This window comes from Clinocottus analis, unplaced genomic scaffold (genome assembly GCF_023055335.1).
Source record: "Clinocottus analis isolate CAN_PGR_092001 unplaced genomic scaffold, fCliAna1.0.p SCAF_13, whole genome shotgun sequence".
NCBI lineage: Eukaryota > Metazoa > Chordata > Actinopteri > Perciformes > Cottidae > Clinocottus > Clinocottus analis.
The window spans coordinates 512,474-528,778 of record NW_027175854.1 but is presented as its reverse complement, the minus strand read 5'-3'; the positions used below and the strand labels follow the sequence as shown (position 1 = coordinate 528,778).

The following is a 16,305-nucleotide window of genomic DNA, read 5'->3' as shown; positions in this document are numbered from 1 at the left end:
ACACATTTATTGTGTTACAGTAATATATGTATTTTTATGGATTACTTCCCTATGCTAAAAATCTATATTTCTAATTTCACATACGGCACCCATCACATACATTGCTGAACTATGTTTATATCCTGGTTTTCACCCTCTTGTTGTTAAATACAATATAGCATGCTGAGTTTGAGAATGATAGACTTTTTTCCCAAGGTGACTTCTCTAACTTTTGCCTTTTCATCGACCTAAATTCGTGATGCAGATCAGTAGTTTTATCTGGTTCTTTCTGATGTAGCCTGTGATTGGCTGTGTCTTTCCCAAGGCCCGCCCCCTGACATGAACGCGCTCAGGGCTGAATATTGACCAGAGCAAGTAACTACCTTTGAGAGACTAGTCAGCTGGAAGTGGTGATATTATATATTATAGCGATACTTAAAAAAAATCCTGACAACGGTAAACTGAGTTGCTTTGCGAGACACAGCCTCACACACCCTTAAAAAGGTGAAAACAGACACACAAACACAGCCACAGACACACACAACAGTGCCACGCCCTCTGCATATATTATTGGCCGTTTCGGAGTTTTGGGGGTATCGACGTCGAATTTGATTGGTTGACGTTGACCGCAATCACATCTAATCGGTACACGATTGGCTGAGCTGTCAGGAGGAAGTCAAGTGTCAAAACGTTTCGGGGGGATAAGCTCGGAGTTGACAAAAGCGATCTGTCTCAGTTGAAACATTTTGGACACTGTTTTTAGTTGTTGTTGTAATTTCCAGGTTGTGTCCTGGACGGACAACGCTCGCGAGGATTACGTTACCCAACTGCCAAACCGATTCCCTGTGCCGCGCCGAGGACCCGGTCTCACCGTGGATTTGACCACCACCAGAGAGAGCAAAGTGGGACTTTATTGTTCAAGGCTGGCTAGCTAGCTTTGCCGAGCGGCTTGTTTTTGTGTGTCTAGCGTGGACCGCAGGCTATATGGCTGCGAATTACGAGCCGATATATGGACTTTCAGAAGACGAGGTAAGCTTTTCTTAGATATATTTCAGTCATGACTGTGTGTGTGTCTTAGTCGGGGTTCAGTCGTTAAGAGCTAACACCGAGGCTAGCCGAGAATCAAGCTAACAAGCCCTCACCCATAGTGACATTCCATAGTAATTTTCGAGCAGCTGCCAGTTTCCTGCCCACTTGTCTGCTTGTCCCCTAGTTTACTTATCTTTATTTCATTAACGGATGCCTTCCGGGTGTTGAGATTAAATCGTTACCTTTGACCAAGCAAGCGCATCCACCTCTCTATATGCTCTTATTTTAATTAATGTATGGACGACTTGTAGCTCTAAAGTGATATTGTGAATCCCAGATGTGCAGAGGAGACATTTTTAAGGGCGGGTGGAAAGCTGGATGGCAACCTCTCTGTCTGACTTAAACGCCGCCTTTTGTCAGTAAACAAAGCCTTTTGATGGCGAGCTGGATGATGGTGTCTTCCTCTGTCAATTAAGGTCAACATTAGCGTTAGTGGTTACCTGTGTGTCGCCTTTGACACACAGACGTGTCACGTTACATCCATAAAGGTATGCTGGGATGCAAACGTTGTTTCACACGGTCGCAGGATGAGCAAAGACGAGGACACTTCTGAGTGACAAACAATAATTAGCTATTAACGAGCTGCAAGGGCTGTCAAATCAGCCAACCACTTGTCAGATATTACTAATGCAGTCAGAAATAGTTAGGCATGGGATTGATTTTTTTTTTTTAGGATCCGGTTGCATGACTAAACATAATTCTTTTAATATGTGTACTCAAGGGGATAATAGAGGCGTTTCTCTCAGACAGCAGGCAAAACTGTGACTACATGAATGTAGGTGAATTTGAATGTGGCCTTTTATGCCAGTTTTATGCACATATGTATCAGTAGCTACACTGAACATTTCACTGGATGATATCTTTAAATATTTCCAATGAGTCACTGAATTTGTTCTGCATTTAACTTTTATTAAAAAAAAAAAGATCAGAACAGTTACTGATAAACTTTATTTCACAGGGTTCAACCTATGTAACTCAGCCAGTGGTTGTACTGCTTTGTTTATGAGGTAGCTCTTTTCCCTTTCAATGTCTGTCAGTCATTACGGGAGGGGAAGCATGCCAGTAAAAACATTCCACACAATGCAACACAGGGGACCGCAGAAAGGGTTGGCTAGTCCTTGGTTGAGGTTAACCGTATTGCAGGCGTTTGAATAGCATTGTGTAATCTCCACATGTAATGATTTTAAGACAATTGTGGGTCCACATTCCATGAGACACTGCACCTCCTGTGAGGCAAAGATTCAGAAATGCTGCACCCTCTGACCAAGGCCATAGCCGGAGGTAACAGCTGGGTTGGTCTGTGCTCCCACGCCCTCCTTCAGTCCATTCCCTTGCACATATTTACAAATTGTGACGTAACTTGTTGTAAAGCCTTATGTAAAGCTGTGTCAGCGTTTTTACTTAAGACTCCATCTCAAGTTGCAGCCAAATAGAGAAGAATGTGTGAAGATGTAAACCAAACATGGTGTGAGGTGGTTTAACTCAAAGTAGAGTTTCCCCTACAGGAGGTGCTGTGGGAATTAGTTGCACACATTAACTATCATAACATTGCCTTTCTCTGCAATATTGCAATATAGCTTTAGCTAATGTTGTGTCATCTGTCAGGTTCTAAATGTTGGACTCACTGAGGACTGAAAGCTTTTCTAACACAACTTCAAATCCAACTCATTTAATTTCTACACCCAGGTTATTTACTTATAAATGCAGCTTTAAATGTTTGAAGTGGCTTGAAGTTATGCAATATTTATTCCATGAATTGAATTCAATGTTTTGGTCTATCATCTCTTTCTTCTGCAGAATGAAACGAGAGTGCTGCGGGTTAAGGTCATTGCCGGAATGGATTTGGCAAAGAAAGACATCATTGGAGCCAGGTGAGCGTCACATGACTTTTTTTAATACAAAACAGACGATGCTGCATTATCAGCGGTTTCTTAGTTTTCATGCTGTTGTCCCACTTCAATGTCAACATTGTCGAGTAGATGTGAAGGGCCTGGTCACTGCTTTTGTTCAGGGGCACTGCCTCAGTCTCCGGCATCGCACTTCTTTTGGCCAATCTAGTCTCATGTTTTAATATGTCGGCTGCTTTCTGGCTTACTGGAGCTGAAATCTATATTGTCATTTTGAAGTTTAAAAAAAAAGTTTTGTAGCTATCAATATTTATATGTGGAAAAGCAAATATAAATCCAAGTAGGGGATCTGTTATTTTGTCATTGCATGTTGTATCCTGCCCTCATTTACTGGGACTACTTGAGTCTGTCTTTCAAACCTTGGACAACACAATATTATACACTTTGACTCCGTTTACCTACAAAGACCTTGAACTCCAAGTGTGAATCAATGATTACCCACTTGCCTCTCATACTACTCATAACCCACCTTAATTACAGTTTTTATAGATACAAATGTTTGGCTAATAATTATACAAACCCACATATGTTCGTTCTCACACGTAGAAGACGCTGTTGGTTAAAATGAAACGTTCGTGGTTCTTTCTCACATTATGGTCATCAAGGGGCCATTTTCCTATGCAGTCAGATCTCTTCTCTCCTTGTGCGATTCAGTGATGAAGTGTAACCCACTGTTATCACAACTTGTATACGTTACATAATATCCCTCTGTGGAGGTGTATTTCAAATCTGTGTAAGATAGTTTTTATTTATTTTTTCATGGCTAAGCGAAATGACTTCTGCCCTCTCAATTTAAATTGCCTACCTCTCTGTAGTTGTGTTGCTAGAATAGAACACAGAGTGATCAGTCATTGCCAAAATCCACTATAATTTAATTTTTTGTGTTCTAGGCCAAACACATCATTCATTCCAGGGGCTAATTTGCCATTGTTTTTCAAAATACCCAACTTTTATTTATGACATATGCTGGCATTTAGCCCAAATAAAGTGTAATGTACAGTCAAATTAATTTAAAGCTTGTTAAAATCTAAATGTTACGTTATCTAGGGATATATATATATATATATATATATATATATATATATATATATATATATATATATATATATATATATATATATATATATATATATATTCACACACACAGCGTCTGTACTCGTGTTGCTTTTTTGCCGCTCTTGACAACAAGCTTCCATGAAAGAACATTTTCAGACGGCTGAAGTGAAATTCCTGTTCAAGAGACAAAGCGTTTGGCCTTCAAAGGTTCATTTAAATCTGCATATGTTTAGTCATAAAAATGTAATGCAGATACATGTAGCAGTACGGCAGTAATACCATCCCAGCCTATCCCATTGTAGATGGCATATTATCATTCTTTAACTGCATGTCCATCTGGAACTTCTGCTTGCAGACAGCACGAGAAGATCTGAGAATATTGTGGATGAGACGGCTGCATTTTGAACGCACTTGGTTTCTAGAGGAAATCACCATATGACAAGTGTGAGAGCCTCATCTACATTTGAACACTGTTCCAACTGTTGTTTACAGTGATGCATTGTGTCCGAGCTACGAGAGAGCCGACATTGTGGGAGAAAGACATTGGCATGTTAAGCACTGTGTGAGTACAACTCGCATGCCAGAGTGCATGTGTTCGCGTCCCCGATGCCCTGCTGGCAGGACAGCGCCGCCCGGCTCAGGAGAAATCTGAACTGTAATGAAGAAACGCTGAATGAGGTCTGGATGTGTCTGGGTAGCGACCACAGGAGACGGTGCTAACATGGCAGTCTGTCGCCTCATAAGATGCTCAAACAAGGCTTGAGGGAGGGCTTTTCCTTGTTTTGCTCCACACTGGTTCCTGTTGCTGCTGTATTCTGCTCCACAGCTACTTTGATCTATTGTGTTCCGTTGTGTTGTTTCGGACTAAGTGAAACACCCCATAGGTCTTGTGTTTTGTTCTGTTGATAGAAACTTAAAGGATCTCGCATGCAATCAAACCACAAGTGGACCGAGTTGCCATTTGAGTCCAGCAACCCATGCAGGCTTTCATCCACTCTGAGTTGACCTGAAGTAGCCTGTCTCCCTCAGCTGGATTTTTGTTTTGCTAGAGGAAAGGAGACAAGAAGGAGTCTCAGTGCAGCCGAGATACAGTAGGACCATTGTTTTAGTGTAGTCGCATCACAGAAGCACGCATACACACAATTAGAGGCTTTGGGTTTTCTGGAGACGTTAATTAACAATCAAGCAGTTTCGCTTTGGGTACATTTAAAAAAAAAAATAAAAGAAAGAAATACAAAAATTAGATTCGCCATCCCTTCTTCCCTTTTCCTCTCTCTCAGCAACTTCCTTGAATCAATGTAAGGCTGTGCGCCAACTGCCAGGCCAGATCTTATTTTGAATCTATCCAGAATTGAATTGCTGCTTTTATCAAGTCTGGATAGCAAAAAACAATCCCCAGGAAACTGATTATGGCCAATCAGATTGAAAACACACAGTGGTTTGAAATGGGATACAATTCAAAGTTCTACCTTGTGTGCTTAGCCATTGAAATAATATTACAAAAAATGTATTTCACAGGAAATGCGACACGTAACACCAACGTCTCACACCGAGCACGGGGAAAAACAAAAGGTTTTATTTCCCCAATCCCTCCTCGTCATCTGGGAAGATTGAGAGATAAATGTTATGTTGTTGCAAAGTATTAAAGATGATGTCTCGCCTCAGGTAGCCTGCAGCTCGCTGTTTGACTTCCACATTGGAGAAGCACATCAGCAGATGTGTGTCCTGAAATAACTTCTGTCGATGTACGTGGTACACATAATCTACCAGATGGTGTACACATTGATAGTTATTCCAGGATACACAGTGAGCAGACTGGCCCGAGAAATGGAAGCTTTATGGGAACCGTTGACACCTGAATTTAGATAAATCAGTTAACCAATTAGTTAAGAAAATTGATCAGCAAAGCAAATCACTGTCATGGGCATTTAAAAGAACAACTAGTAATAGGCAGATTAATAAAAATAATCCTAAAGTTATGGAATGTATTGTGAATTTGAACGTTGTGTTTAGCTTGCGGCAGAAGTGAGCCAGGTTAAACAGCATGACTTATCTTGGAGTTTCACATCCACCTGGCTGTACTGCCGTGCAATCAGCCATCAGCAGCCGTCTCCCTGATCCACTCAGAGACGTTGCGATCGTGATCTCCTCTGTTGCCTGCTATGGTTATAAAAGGCAATGCAGGATACAAGCATGTGCACCATGTTTCTCTGCGTTGACAGTGCAACCTCCCCACATACCTGCTTTATGTAATATACACAATCATTTGAAGTATTTTGTGTTCGGAACAAATAGTAAATCATATTTGTGGCAGTGATTTCTGTTCCTCAGGTTTGTGTTTATTGTGAAAGGTTTCTTTTAGGTATAAGACTGGTGAGTTGTTCTGCTCATGGAGGTTTTGGAGAGGTCATAACCCGATACTGTACCTCGTGTTGCCTGTTGGGACTGAGATCAGTCGAGTAATTGGTCTGGTGAACAGCACAGCTCTAGCTCTCTATCTTCAACTCACTGGACATTTTCTACCCTGTCAGCACCTTCAAATAAACCGGTTGGCTATTTTTAAATAGCGTGCTCCAATACTCTGCTTACTATTCGCGCTGTTTACCTCAAAATGTTTTGTCAGTTTCTATTTTGGGGCGCTCTGCTTTGTCAATAACACATTATTGCCTTATCTCACAATGCCCCAGAAAGCAGCTTTTAACTGCTGAGCTGTTGGTGGCCGAGGCAGACTCAGGTTTCAGGTCTGGAAACAAGCTGTGTGTCAGAGGGAAGGTAGCTGAGCAATAAGGGCGGTGGCACCTGTGTCTGCAGGTACTAGAAGCTAAGTTCCAGACCTAGAAGTGTGTTTCAGTACAGTGTTAAAGTCCCTAAAGTTGCTGCTAGTGTCTCGTCAGATCTCTTACTTTTTTTCTGATATTGTCAGATTTTTAAACCATTGCGGCTCATTTTTTCAAAGATTTTAGAAAGATATTAAAAAACAAACATTGTTTTAGTATTGGCATTGCAGTGTATTTCTCTTGTCGGCAATATTTAAAATATAATTTGGTAAATATACTAACTGTCAACTGGTTTGAGCTGTAAAGTGTGAACTGTAAAAGGCTCAAGATTTATTGAATGATTTTCTTAAAAATTCCGGTTTTTGTTTCTCTGCAGTGATCCTTACGTCAAACTTTCCCTCTACGTTGCGGATGAAAACAAAGAGCTTGGCTTAGTCCAAACAAAAACTATTAAAAAGGTAAGTCCTGAGGTAAGAAGTGCCCATGATGTTTGTGTTTGACACAGAGCTTTTTGGCTCGTAGCTTCAGACCTAACGAGCTCTAATGTTTTCACGGGATCAGATCAGCCTTTCCTGCTGCAGTTATCTCCTCCCACACCTGCACCTTGCACTTTCCATTCAGCCACTTTAATGGGTGTGTTCACTCCCCTTTTAAGTCATAGGTTTAAGGTCACCACATCCTCCTAATCTCACCACCAACACTTCTACTGCCCTTCCTTCAAATCAAGGCAATCATTTTGAGAGATGGACGCCACAGGAAGGCACCTGGGAGGCAGTGCTTCCTTTTCTGCTCACTAGAGTGCAGAGGGAGACATTGGGCAAGCTCTTTCTCCCCAGTGGCCTATTTTAGGGAGGAAATCTATTCACAGCAGGGGGAGCTATTACTTGTTATTGGTGTAAACTCCACTCACAGGATATTTTAATGTATAAGTGGGCTGTGATTGTGAGCCAAATGTCCATATTCCTCTGGGCTATATGGTTTAAAATAAAGCAGAGAGAGTGGTGCATTAGCTGTTTTTCACATGTAATGCATGTGATTCTGCACAACATGTTACATAATGTGTAGGTGTGAAACCCCAATGAAGCAGGTTGCTTCCAACACTGTAACGCAGCCTGACTCAGTTTCTCATTTCATGATAAATGTATCCTATTCTTGGTAATTAATGTTAGCGAACATGTAGCTGCCAGCCAACCCTCTGCTGGAGTCGGGCAGCTCAGGCCTCCATGTAGGCAGACATATGCTGCCAGTGGCCATGGTTGCCTTACTGGATATAAATAGCTGACAATGCACTGCTATGTGGAGCAGAAAGTGAAGCATCACTGCTCTGCTCTTCCATGGGCTCCATGTGTCTTTAAGTAGGACACCTTTGATGGCATATTTGTCGTTGAAGCTAAGAGTGCGGCTCGTGGCTAGATGGCATGACAAAGGATGACAAAGAAGAACCAGTCTGACTGCTAACAGTAACAAGAAGCTAGCCTTTAACAAACAGACATTTGGCATACATTTCTGGACATTTTAACGAATTTCGCCCAGAAGAATTTGACTTAAATTGAGTCCAATTGGCCTTTTTGTCACAGGGCGCTGGGTTCATTTGTATTTCCTGCTATCTCAGCTGTGGATTTAACAGAGACGTTATTTCATCGTTGCCGTAAAATGTTGGGAAGTGCTTATTAATCAGAGCGACTTGTGAAATCAAGGCTTCGTTGACATTCTAGTGTTTAAGTCCTTTCAATCACCGAAGGAATTTTCATGAGATGTGCCACATAGTTCTCAGTCCAATAAAATATCAAATGTGTGAGGCAGAAGGAGAGCGTCTGTGCGACGCGTACACATACTGAGCCCGACCACCTCGAAAAGGGCACGAAGATCCTGATGGTTGTTAATCTAGGGGACTAATGCCAATCACAAGGGCCAACCACTTCCTCTAACAACGTAAGAGGATCATTAACGCACAAGATTGAGTCCAATTTCTCATCTGGGCTCGTCTCACTCTGAGTTGGATGGGTTTCATACATCTGTTCTCTTTTCTAGGTAAAACTAATGATGGTGTTCACTGTCCAACCACGTCTGCACTTTCTGTTTCAGACCCTCAATCCCAAATGGAACGAGGAATTCTACTTCAGAGTGAGTTCAGACTGTGAAGTCTTTGTGTGCTTCATTAGTGTGTCAGAGTCCCAGTCTTCCCAGTACCTGGAATCAAATGGACCATATCGGACTGGAGAAGCTTAGCTACACACGCATGATTACTCCCACTGGTTATTTAAAAGATAATTATTGTTCAGCCCCGTATATAATGACGATTCAACGATTGACTACCTTTTAGGAACAGTCGTTGGGAATGATTGTGACGCCCCTTCTGTTAGTTTGCATGCATGTGCATCTACATCGGCTTTGTGCGTCTCATAACAGCCGGATGACTTTGTTTCCAACTCAGGTTTGTCCGCTGAATCACAGGCTACTCTTTGAGGTGTTCGATGAAAACCGATTGGTAAGATTCACACAGATTTTTTACTTCTCACCCTTCACTCACTCTGTTGCGTACATTATTTTTTACTTCAAACCACTGAAACATTGTCTTGATAACATCTTTTTTTTAAATTTATTTTTGTAATTATGGGCTTTCCAGTGATACTTTCTTTCATGATTTAGTCTCAGTCCTTCCAATAAAACATCAACGTGCCATGAAATGAAATGTGACGCTCCACACACCCGCATTGTTTTATTATGCCATTTCCCTGCAATAGTTCTGCTTTCCTTTCACCACAGGAACCATAAAACGACCTGGAATAATTATATGGACTTTATCTGCACCCTTATGGTCTTCACAGGTCTCTTCTTGAGAGCTCTCTGACCCGTTGCCAAATTTGATATCACAGGATTTCAGCTGTCGGCTCAGTCAGAAGAAGTCAAAGAAATGCTTTGCAGCACTCTTTGAAGAAGAGGACATACGCTGTTTAGTGTCAATGCTCTACTTTAAGACCGCCGTCCACGAACAACTCCTACATTCCGCTTATGTCAAATTTCTCCGATTTCCACCACAGACGGGAACACTAGTTTCATTGACTTGTGAATTTAAGCCCGTTGCAGGCCCTCTGTTGCCATGACAACTAGATTGAACGTCTGCACAATGTCAAGAGTTGCAGCAATTAAAAAAACTGCACAAGTAGGTTCTGATGATCTATTCACTAATTCACGCTTTTGTCTCCAACCCTCACCTTGGAGAAGCGCTGGTTGACATGACGAAGGCGTCGTTCTGTGGAAGAAGGGAAAGGCTCGAAGACGTTTAGGTCTGCAGTTGTACGTCCTTCATGAATTCCCAGTAACTCTGTGGGATCTCTGTTTGGATGTTTAATAAAACAAATGGTGCATGCAGCCGCAGGAAGCGTTGATGTTCTTGGCTGCATGAGACGCATTCTGTCCCGGCCTCGCAGGTTCAGGACTTCTGTGCTTTCATGTTTGCAGCCCCGACGTGGGAGGTCGTAAGACTTTTAGCTTTGTTGCACCACATTCTGCAGCTTTCCTGATAACTTAATTAGGGAAAATGTATGATTTTAATCTCATCCAGTCACTTTAATGTGCATGTTACTGATAGAATCAGTGCATGCATTACTGCGTGCTGATAGAGGGGAATTACTGGCGCTCGGCCCGCTAATAAAAGGGCAGCTCTATTTTTTTTTCCCCTCTCTGCAGTTGGAGCTCTATGCTGCCGTAAAGAAGGGATAACACAAGAACAGCTCAGCGCAGGCAGCCGGTCCTCTCCTTATATGTCTGAGGAGGTGCTTTTCTATCTCTAGGTGCATGCCAAGGCATCCTCCACCACGAGCCAGTATTTCTTTGAAGGGGGGCTGCTTGTTCTCCAGCATCCTTCAACGTATACCTTATTTGTCTTATAGACATGACATGTTTGACTACGCTCTGTTTTACAGCACGTGTGATGGATTGCGGTTCACCCATGTGTACTTAAAAAGATACACACAATTTCAACCAATATTCCTAGTACAGTATAGCTCCACGAGTGCTGACAGTGAATGTAAAGACATGTTTAATAGGTCTACGATACGGTGTAGTGCTTTGTTTGAAGCAGCCATGTTATGTCATTTGACAAACTGGGCTGTGTGCCATTGGACCACACATTGGCATTTAGTTTCTTCTTCTACGGAACATTCTCCATAACATTTCACACACACATTTATTGACTAACACAGTAGGCAGTGTGTCATTGCAGAGTGTAACCGGCTGCCAAGCCACGATTTCTTCCTGCTCTACAGTCTTTTTTCCTTCTTCTTTTGGCTGTTTCTCTGCCTGAAGTCAATATCGCTGGTCTCCTTGATGCCCTTTTTGTCCCAAATGGAGACTGCTCTCATGACCGTACAGTATGTTGTTGTGAACATCTTGCAATTTAGCCAAATACTACATTACAACTGTGTAAGCATCATAATTTGTGTGCCTGTCTTCGGCGTTGCAGACAGCTGCGTTGTGTTTCGGGTGGATTCTGGATACAGAGCGGCCTATAAAACCACCAGACAGTTACGTGTTTGGCTGTGTATGGTAGACAGCGTAGTTCATTCTGTTTGAAGGACTTGGATATCTTTCTCCAGAGATAATTGTGCTGTTTGCTTTGTCGAAGCTGCAATCCGTCAGATAATCTGCTCTTCACTTTTTGTCTTTCTCAATCTCATTTTTAGCAACAACTTCATTATACTTCTTTATTCTGTTTCCAAGCTACAAGAAGGAACAGGGCTCAATTTGTCCTTTCAGATTTGTTGGTAAATTTAGCTCCTTAGCTCATGTTGTGACCAGTGTACCTGTTGAAAAATGATACGGATGTGGGCAGATCAGTAACAGCAGACGGTTGATGTTATGGCCTTAAGTCATGACATGAATGAAGAGATACTTGAGAGGGTAGAGGTCACATTGACCAGAACAGAAATTGAGCCCCGCTCTGATACTTAAGATATCAGTTTTAGGCAAAGGAATAAAGTGGGAGGTAACAAACCGCTGCGGTCGGAGAAGTGACAACATTTGTGAGCGGTGTGGAAGAAGGGAAATGAGCGAAGGTTAGAAAGCCCATGTGAAGGGAGGAGGTGATGGACAGTGGTACGTGGGGTGTGTTTAGAGCCCCAGTTGGCACTTGAGGGCAGCATGGGGTTGTAACAGGAGGTGCAGGGGCCATTTGTGGTCACATGGCTTACAAGCAACCCGCTGTCACCTCGGAAACCAGGAGCGCCGGTCGCTCTTATCCAATCATGTCAGGAATGCTGACCGTCACTCGGCTCAGGCTATTTCTGCTGTCTGTCGCTAGAGCTTGGTGGTGCTAAGAGTCTGGCATACAGGGATCCTTCTTGCCCCCTCCTCGCCCTCCCCCGTAGCCTCCATTATGCCATTCCTTAGAGTGCGCAGTGTAAAGCCGTCAGCTCTTTTTTGCAGTGTTCAGTTGTGGTGGTGTGACTTCTTTCCTCCGTACAGTTTACTGTGGACGGAAAGTTGTGGAAGAGACTAGAAGAGGGTGGGAGGGGTGGGGGTTAGGGAGAGTGGAAGAAAAAAAAAAAAAAAAGGGGGATCAGTCATCCAGCCAGCCAAAGGAGAGAAGTGGGCGACACTAAGAGACAGAGACTGCAGCCAGAGGAGAGAACCAAACAGCCCGTCAGAGAGAAAGTGAGAGGCAGCGGGAGCTGTGGGACGTGAGGTGAAAATGGCTCAACGTCTGCGTTTGTACTTTGGCTCAGGCCGCAGTAACACAGCCCCGGAGATACTGGAAGGAGACGCTGAGGAGCAGCCGGGAGACAACGACGTGGTCGCGGCGCTCGGCACGCGGCGACCTCCGGCGTCGACGTCCCCCCGGGACTCGGCTGCGCCGCACGCCCCGCCGAGAGCCTCGTGGTCGGAGCCTTCTCTGAAACGCAGCTCCTCCATGTTCATACCCCAGCTCGCCGCCTACGCCGAGCAGCGGCCCACCAAGAGCTCCTCCATGCACATCTCCCTCCAGCGCTCCAACGGATCCAGCAATGGAGATTCCCGCGGTTATGCCGACGACGTCCCGCCGCCCTGCTACAGCCCTCCGGGACCGGCGCCGGCCTATTCTGAACCGATCCAAGCGGACTTCCCACGACACCCGCCGCCGCCGTACTACGAGCCAGATACTTTAAACTCACCGACTTTCACGACGGAGCCGAACCTGCCCAAACGCAGGGTCTTTAGCATCGGCTCCAACGGCCACACTGTGTATAGCAGAGGCCAGCCGAATATCAGCGTTGGAGGTATTTGTATCCAGAGGAACTCTCCTGATGGTTCTGATGTCCAGCATTTCAGAATCCACCCTTACGGTGGTGGTGCCGGCTGGTCTGTGCAGCAGCAGGGCTCGGACCAGTGCTCTGTGGTCAACGGTGGAACACAGAGGCTCGTGTTTCAGCTCCAGCAGAGTCAGAACCAGGACCAGAGCCAGGGCAGGCCGCAGGCTGCTGCATCCCAGGACGAATGCGCAGATGTTGGCGTTGACAGCTCGAGAGGTAGCCGCGTGGTGCGCTACCCGAGCATTCGACTGGAGAGGCGCTCGTCTCAACCGAGGCTGTCGCTGGAAAATCAACACAAGGAAACTGGCGCGGACAGCCAAGTTATAGAGGAGGTCCAACCGGACACGGAGGGAACGGAAGCAAGAAACCGATCGAATGGGTGCACTTTTAAAATCCGTGGGGATTCCTCCCAGAGGCAGCCTCATTTCAAGATCTATTTCACCCCAGGCGGAGGTGGGGATCCGGACCTTAGCCCTGGAAATGATATGACGAAGAATAATCCCAAGGTAAATGCTATTGGAAACATTTCATAGGTCAAGAAAAGTCTTTAAATGTCAAATTGTCTTGTAAATATTGGGAAGACTTTTGAAAGTTTAGATGAGGAGTTTTTAATGATGAAGAAATTAACTTGACGATGAATCGTAAACAATCGCCTTTTGACTCTGTGATGACATTTAGTAGAACGATGGATAGTGTGTAGTGTAGCCAGAAGGAGGAGGGCATTGAGCAGAGCCGTGGGTTTATAACTTTAGAATCGGGCTGAAAGTTATGCTACGTACATTATGCAAAAGTTAGGTTTGTCTCTAATTTATCACTCAGTGACTCCAGTCGAGGAGAGATCAGTATGGTGCAGGAAGAGGGTGGTGACATTCTGGGAAGTGAAAAACACAGACATGGCTGCTGCGCTAACACACACACACACACACACACACACACACACACACACACTTTCTCTCACTTCATAAGCACCGGCCTTTGAGGTTTTACACACACATCGTCCAAATCAGTCATGAAAGGAAAACAGGATGACTGGATGATTTCTCCCCGTGCACTTGTTGCCTTCTGTCCTGCAGAAACGTGACACTTACGCTTGGTAATACCTTTAACTGCAGCCAGTGCTCTTTGAGAGATGGCCGTTTCTATCTTTAGTCTGTTTCTCGTGTGGTTGTTGATTTTGAGAGCGGGTCGAGCGGCATGTTATTGGCTCTCGACTGGTATGGATCCGTATCCTCGCAGCTGCTGCACAAGCAATTAAGAACTAAGATGTGATTACGGGCCAACTGATGAAGACGTTAAACAAGCTAATCAGGATCTGTTTCCTGAACACACAAAGTCTTTTGATGTTGCTCGTCTGTTCTCCTCTCATCATGTAGAGCTAAAGCTTTGGCAGCAAAGCAGATGTGTTGTGTAACGGCACCCTGTGAAGCTCAACACCTTCCGTAGTGAGATGGGGCAGTTTATTGTGTCTCCGTTTTGTATGCGGGTGGCACAATACACCATCTTGTCAATAGTTTGATGTTGGTCCACTGATTGATAGATGGTGGCAATGTGCAAGGAAAAAAAACAATCCAGCAGCCGAGGCGGTGAGGAAAACACTCCCAGCAGGTCAACATGGAGGTAAACACATGAGGTTTGAACATATTTAAAAAGCCAGACGTGCAAGTGTTTAATGAGGAAGAAAAGACACTCAACACATTCGTTCGACGATGTTTGTTTAAAAGAAAACTCCACACGACGCCTTCAGTTCTGAACCCAAAATTGTGCACTGCAGTTTTTCGAATGTCAGCCGTAATAAGGACGAGACACATTTTGTTGTTGTGTGCTCTGCTGCCCGGGGTTTCATCTCTAACTTCTGGTTTTGTGAGGCTGGTGTTGAACCAGTTTCTCTTGGCCTTCCTGAGCGTTAAGGCCAGATAACGAGACGTCTGCAGGCTGCTAAGCATTGCAAAGTGTTCATACAAGTGGGATTTAATCCATGACGGTGAAATATTTAGCAACAACTTTTCAGTTTATTTTTGACAGCCACACTTGAATGCATTTCACACACCACCTTCTCTCCCTGTGTCTGTGTGTGTGTGTGTGTGTTTTTTAAAGACACGTGGTGTTGTGTTACCTCGGGGCATCCTGTTTCTCATACAACAAGGAAATCCTCATTTAGACCATAATGACAGGTCTTCCCCAACTGTTAGCCCGGAGCTGGAGTGCCCCTTTTTAAAGCCCTGCATGGGATACTATGAGAGAGTGTGTGTGTGTGTGTGTGTGTGTGTGTGTGTGTGCCAGTGAGACTGGCTGGAGACAGCTCCACCACAGTGCCATGCCCTCGTTACAGCCCTGTCTCGACGCCCCCCCCAGTTTCCATTCACAAAGAGCTCCTGCAGGCCAACGGGTTTGCTATATTTACAGGGTTGTGGAGGGATGGCGGACGGGACGGGGATTCTCTCTTTATTTTGGTCCAGGAGCATGCAAGAGGGGTTCAAATTGCTATTGTTGTGGAGGGCTTTTCTCTGCTCTGATCTCTGAGAATCTGATACCACGCTGGCATTGTAATTCAGTCGTGTCAGCACGGAGCCGGTTGAGGAGGCCAGACGACCTTTTCACACTTCAGTGGCGGCCTGGACCCGTTCAAGGTTTCTGTATATCATGAGCTCTGCTTGTCACCAGCGGTGCAGTACAGCGACAGACAGAAGATCCTCTTCTCTCTCACTTACCTCTTGTGTTATACTGATCATATTGACTGTTATTTGATATTAGAGCCGTTAGTGTCCAATATTTAACCCTTTATAGGTCACTCATTGAAATGCTTTGAAATTCAAAATGTCAACCCTAGAGCGCCATTGGAGGACATAATAATATTCCTGTACAGTTGTGACATTTAAAAAAATAATATATTTTTTGGTAGTAAATGGACATCCACCAAATTACCATATATGGTTCCTTGCCCATTTAGTGAAAACAAAATATACCTTTAAAAAATGAAAGAAATAAGTTAAGATTATCCTTTATTAGTCCCGCAGTAGGGAAATTACAGGATTATAGCAGCAATTGCACACAATATACACTTAAAAAATCAATTTACGTGAAAAAAAAGATCGTTGGATGAACTTAATCACATCATAGAAGCTGTTTATTATGCCTGCTGTGGTTGACTCAATCAAATTAGACAAAATACTCTTGATTTTCAGCCCAGAATCACCATATTATCATAAG

At 43.9% G+C, this 16,305-nt stretch overlaps 1 protein-coding gene across 6 annotated transcripts in view; it reads left to right on the top strand.

Annotated features, from left to right (window-relative positions):
* The first annotated feature begins 640 nt into the window (after positions 1–640).
* nedd4l (NEDD4 like E3 ubiquitin protein ligase) overlaps positions 641–16,305 on the top strand; it is a 38,333-nt gene continuing 22,668 nt past the window's right edge. For 4 of the 6 annotated variants that reach the window (XM_068574528.1, XM_068574526.1, XM_068574527.1 and 1 more), the window contains exon 1: positions 12,333–13,604. In XM_068574528.1, coding sequence (XP_068430629.1) covers positions 12,501–13,604 — 1,104 coding nt within the window. In that variant the 5' untranslated portion in view covers positions 12,333–12,500. Of the gene's footprint in view, positions 1,009–2,865; positions 2,940–7,184; positions 7,267–8,893; positions 8,933–9,242; positions 9,297–12,332; positions 13,605–16,305 lie in introns of those variants that run through there. The other 2 variants (XM_068574529.1, XM_068574525.1) reach the window with 2 other exon arrangements.